The 6,000-nt window shown below is 41.1% G+C and overlaps 1 protein-coding gene across 2 annotated transcripts in view; it reads left to right on the forward strand.

Moving 5' to 3' along the window:
• Positions 1-6,000, forward strand: part of NACC1 (nucleus accumbens associated 1) — a 60,174-nt gene that overhangs the window by 39,727 nt on the left and 14,447 nt on the right. For both annotated transcript variants that reach the window (XM_073622734.1, XM_073622736.1), the window contains exons 4-5: positions 3,818-4,012; positions 4,784-4,889. In XM_073622734.1, the coding sequence (XP_073478835.1) occupies positions 3,818-4,012; positions 4,784-4,889 (301 nt within the window). The remainder of the gene's footprint in view (positions 1-3,817; positions 4,013-4,783; positions 4,890-6,000) is intronic.

Below are 6,000 nucleotides of genomic sequence, written 5' to 3' on the forward strand. Positions count from 1 at the left end.
TCTTCACCATTATACTAAAAAATTGGGCTTTCTTTACTGTTTATTTTTTTATTAATTGAAAATGCATTTGAATGACCGCTGCACAAATACCGCGTGACATAAAATATTGCAACAACCACTTTCTTGAGTTTCTGCTAAAATATATATATATATATATATATATATATATATATATATATATATATATATATATATATATATATATATATATATATATATATATATATATATATATTATAATTATAATTTGGAGGTTCTAAGTAATCTTCCAGCTGAAAATACTCCTTTTAAGCAACAAGTGTCAGAAAAAGGTTTAGTCTTTAAGTGGTTGAAGAGGAGATCCGCCCTCCACGAAAAATTGAAAGTCACCAGCTACAAATACTGCAGCTGCTGACTTTTAATATAAGGACACTTACCTGTCCAGGGAGCCCGCGATGTCAGCACCCCATCTGATCTTCGGGTCGGCTGTCGGGTGCAGCTGCCGCCATTCCTGATAAGGGAACCCGGCACTGAAGCCTTTCTTCTTCACAGCCGGTTTCCCACTGCGTTTGCACGTTGCGCTTTCTACTTTGATCGGCGGAGGAGGGGGGGCAAAACTTCTGAGAGACGGCGTCGTCTCTGGAAGTGGGGAAGGGTACCTGTCAAAAACAGGCCCTCTTTCTCTGCTCCCCCCTGAAAGGTGCTAATTGTGGCAACCGGGTGGGGGGACGAATAAGCAGAAGTTCCACTTTTTGGTGAAGCTCCGCTTTAAACTGACCTCTTTAACAGACCAAAGTTCATCCCTTATCCCTGATCTAATAACTAAAAGATACTTTAAAAAACAGAATTAGACCATGCTGAGGTGATAGTACTTAAATAATCCTGTCTAGCTGCTGTCTAATTGAGAAATGTAAACATGAAAGAAATAAATGAAGAAAGACAGCGCTGACAATGTTGATTAACATTTGCTGGCTTTTTTTTTTTTTTTGACAGCTCTGAGTGAATAGAATAGAATGGCTCTGCACTTACATGAATGAATCATGTAAATGCTACATCGTGAGGGAGGTTGAATCGATATCGATTTTTTTTTTTTTTTTATTACGATTAATCATGCAGCTCTAAAACATATCCAATAATAAAAACATTCAAACTAATTTCTTCATAAATTTAGACCAATATGTATTCTGCTACATACTTTTGGTAAGAAAAATCCCAATAAGCGTATATTGATTGGTTTGTGCAAAAGTTATGGGGGTTGATTTACGAAAGGCAAATCCACTTTGCACTACAAGTGCACTTGGAAGTACAGTCACTTTAGATTTGAGGGGAAGATCTGAAATGAGGGGAAGCTCTGCTGATTTTATCATCCAATCATGTACAAGCTAAAATGCTGTTTTTTATTTTCCTTGCATGTCCCCCTCAGATCTACAGCGACTGCACTTCCAAGTGCACTTGTAGTGCACAGTGGATTTGCCTTTAGTAAATCAACCCCATAGTGTTGACAAGCTCTATGGTATATATAATGGAATTTTCATTTTCAATATATATATATATATATTTTTATATATATACTAGTAATGGCGATCAGCGACTTTTAGCAGGACTGGGATAGAATGGCGGGCAATCTGGCACTGACACTTTTGACACTTTATGGAAACCAGTGACACTGATAAAGTGGTCAGTGGTAAAAAGATGCACTGTCACTGTACTAATGACACTGGCTGGGAAGGGGTTAACATTGCGGCAGTCAAGGGGTTAAATGTGTGCCTAACAGTGCTTGGTGCGTTCACTGTGTGCTGTTTTTACTAAGGGATGTGCTGGGTTTTACACCCTACACAGCCAGCGTGTGCGTGCGAGCACCCCCCCAACCCCCACCCGGAAGTGCTGGATCGCGGATTGGATACGTCATCCAGCTGAAGATAGCTGTTCTACCTCCATACTCTTATGTGAGGCAGTCGGCAAGCAGTCAATGCAGAATTATTTCTGGACGCTAGTAATTATTATTGCATGCAAGACGACCTGGGACCTTGCAATAGAAGTGAACTGTTGGGAAAAAAGGGAGAAAAAGCCGGTATTAAATGAGAACTCAGCCCAAGTTAAAAACGACACAGCATGTGAACATCGATGTCTGGATGTTAGTTTACAGATCAGGTGGTTGACCGAGGGGCTCAGCCGCCCGTTTATACCACCCCCCCCCAACTGCCCATCTGCAAGAAACCCATGAGGAGTTGTACCCATTATTCCTAGTGCCAGGTATTTTTTTTATGTTTACGTATTTACAGACCTTCCCAGATCCAGTCTGGTTGTAGGTTCACGGTCAAATGTAATGACGTATGGTTTCAAGCCTGGGAACCGCGCAGGAAGGAAGGGCTGCTGCTGAAACAGAAGGTCTGTCCTTTACTTGTTCTTACTAGCTGAGCATGCCTACTTGCATTCTAAAGGTGACAACCTTACTTTTGCTTAGAAAGCCAACCAGGCAGTGTTGCCATCCTAAGACAGTAGCAATAGAGGCTGTAACTGGCAGGATAAAAAGCTTGGGGGGAAAAAAATGGAAAAAATGGGTAAAGAAACGAATTGAAGCTAAAAGTATAACTAAAGGCCAAACTTTTTTTGTTTTGGATAGTGGAGATGGATTAGAACTCCTGTAATTTTTTATTGCGGTCTGTCTCCCCATTAGGGAGATTCACCCTCTCTTTGTCCTGTTTACCATTATCATTGAAAGTAAAAGAAAATTCCAAATTTTGGGTTGTCCCCAGAAAAGTAATAGCAGGGAAATCTTCCAATGGGGACACTAGTTGTGGAGACCTGGGGGGTCCCCAAGGAATTTCCTTAATTTGCAGGGATTTCCTCTCGCTTCCTGTTTGGCTATAGAACAAGAAGTGAAGTGAAATCTCTGCAAAGGGACACAGATGGCGAAAACAAATATCTGACAGGTTATAACCCTCCCTTGTTTATCCAAAATTAACTTTAAGTTGTAGTGAAGGTAAATCTCTTTAGATAAAAAAAAAAAATCCATGGGTGTTATAAGCCTTGCTTGCTCTATCCAGAATGGAAAAAAAAGTTTTACCTATAGTTCTACTTGAACTCCTGGCTGTTTTTTCTCCTATACCCCCTACAGCCCTCTAATTACTGGCATAAAAATAATAAAAATCTCCTTCTGTGACATGACTTTCTGGTCCCAAATCTTCTCTGAGTACAGGAGGTTGGGTCACATTGCCACCAGCGTGATGTGGACAATTGCTATTGGTTATCTAGCGCCAGGATCCACTCAGGATCAAGAAGATTCTGCGGGAGATTCTGGCAGTGTGAGGGGAATGTCAGGGACTGTCTGGCACGGGCATGTCTACATCGCTGGATTATCAGTTCACAACACACTCTGGAGAGGGACCTAGATAATAGACTTGGTTAAGTATAATATACTTCAGAAGGTAATTTTTTTTTTTTTTTTTTATTGACAAGGTGCCAAACTTTTGCAGGTGCTGTGATTTACCTTTTCTGTTGGTTAAACTGGGGGGAAAAAAATAATTGCACTTTAAAATTTGCAGAAACAAATCTGATGCCTGTGGAGGTGATGAAGACCTCCTTGTACTTAGAAACTCAGTAGAACATGTAATTTAATGGGAGCTTTGCATATGTTTTTGTGCATTTGTATGTGTCGCTGGTTGTCGTACTTGGTGTGTGTGTGTTGTCCCTTTTATAAATCAGTTGATGCTGATTGTTGTGTGGTCTTGTCGGCTTTAGTGAGTTCAAGTCCATGGTCGTCGGTCTCGGTGTGCAGATTTGCCTTTCCTTGACTGTGCAATGTATAACCTGTGTGCCCTTGTCCTCTTACCATTAGAATATTCTTTGAATTCTTCAGCTGAGAAGGTGGAGGCTTTGCCTGATCCGGTCTTCTCAGACTCGAGGAACCGCGTTCGTGTCAAGCAGGACCTGGCCACACTACCAGCTGAGCTCATCAGCCAGATTGGGAACCGTTGTCATCCAAAACTCTACGAAGAAGGAGATCCTGCTGAGAAGATAGAACTGGTGACGGGTACGTACTGCTGGCTCTTTATATGCTCCTCTGTTTTCTAACAACAAGCTGCTATGTATCTACTTAGGTTGACCACATGTTGGCCCCACTTTGTTCTAAGATATTGTAGCTGAACTGAGGTTCTGCACTGGTCCATTGGGCTCAGAACGGTCCATAAATTGTGTGACCCTTATAAATCCCTCATTCACTTCTGTATCTATAGGCATTGTGGATAAATTCCTCTTCAAAGCTCACAACAGTGGCACAGGAATCTCTCTGCTATTTTTCATTGAAAGCAGAATCTTGGCAGTCTACCAACCAGATGTTTTTAAGCTCTCAGAAACTTAAATCTTGGAGTCTCTGTTGTGATCTTTAAGAATGAATCACTTCACAGTGGCTGCAGTTAGAGAGGTTAGTGGTGGCTTGCCTTCAAGCTCTCTTCCTGCTTGTTAATAATAAATTCTTGAATGCAGTTTAATGCCCTATAGTCTGGACACAGGGGCACTTCCTGCTACTACTGGAGGGACAAAAGCTAAATTCTATTTGTTTCTAAGGTGCGCCTATGGTGTGTGTTGTGTTTTTTTTGTTTCTTTTGTTTTTTTTTTTTTGTTTCTTTTTGTTTTTTAAAGCTGTTTTACTACAATACAGAAGATGATGAAGAAAATAAATCTAGAATAACAAATCTAAACCAATACTCCGGTGGTTAAACTCTTAGGATTGGTACAAAAATATTATTCATATTTTGACCTGTTAAGGTTTGTGGTCATCATTTCTGCTTTCTTACCATCTCAGGAACCAATGTGTTTATCACCCGTGCTCAGCTGATGAACTGCCATATCAGCGCTGGAACACGCCACAAGGTCCTACTTCGCCGGTTACTGGCCTCCTTCTTTGACAGGTTAGAAGCGGGATGGGTTGTTATGATTGAACATTACAACTGGCTTCTCCATGTGTAGAAGAGGTTAATGGTCATAATGAAAAAATGTTATTCCCTGAATTTACATTATTCTTTTTTTTTTGCAGAGTACATAGAACTGTCCATATCGGCCCCACCTCTAGAGGATCACCTAGCCTAATTTCCCTGCTACAGTCGTGCAATTACACACCCTATAGAAGGGGGTAGGCAACCCTGGGCCCTCCAGCTGTTGTGGAACTACATTTCCCATGATTGCAGAGGCATTGATGGGACTTTTAGTTCCGCAACAGCTGGAGGGCCCCGGGTTTGCCTACACCTGCCCTATAGGGCCAGTTTAGTCACAAAGCCATTTAGTTACCAGTATGTTTATAGACTGTGTGAGGAGCTGCACACAAGCAAAGGTAGAACATACAGAATCTATGCAGATGTTGTGGCTGAAGGTATCAACTTGATACTTTATGTTCAGGCAAAAGAACATATACAGTATATCTGCAATACATTCACATTTCCCTTTGTTTTATTCCTTTTAAAGTATATGTAAACCCTCACCTTGTAAAACAACTCATTCAGTTTAAAATAGAAATGAAAGGCAAAACATTTGTGTATATAGATTAAAAAAAAAAAAATACAGAAAAATACCTTTTTAATTTACTAGAAATGCACTCCCCTCCTAATGTTGTGGATTTACAGCATATTTACTATTCAGTTGCCTTGTGTTAAACCACTGAATCCATCCCCCTCTTCTTATCTCCGCAACATAGATAGCAGTTGTTCTGTAGTCAATTATAAGAGCTGGGTGGACTCTTTAAGGTAAAGCAGGCAGAATGCAAAAGGCACGGGATTGCTCTAAATTGACATGCTTAAGGCCCTTTTCAATACAGGCTTTCTGATCAGGTCCGCCTGATGGGACGCTCCATTCAGCCCTATGGAGCGGCGGATGTCGGCGGTGACATGTCTGCTGACTCCCCCTGTTAACCGATCCAATCCTGCCTGCCAAATCCAGACGGATGGTGACCCTATTTTCCATCCGTCTGGGAGATCGGATGAAAATGGACAGGCGGTCCGTTTTCATCCGATTTCCCCCTAGAGGAGA

This window comes from Aquarana catesbeiana, linkage group LG03 (assembly GCF_042186555.1).
Source record: "Aquarana catesbeiana isolate 2022-GZ linkage group LG03, ASM4218655v1, whole genome shotgun sequence".
Taxonomy (NCBI): domain Eukaryota; kingdom Metazoa; phylum Chordata; class Amphibia; order Anura; family Ranidae; genus Aquarana; species Aquarana catesbeiana.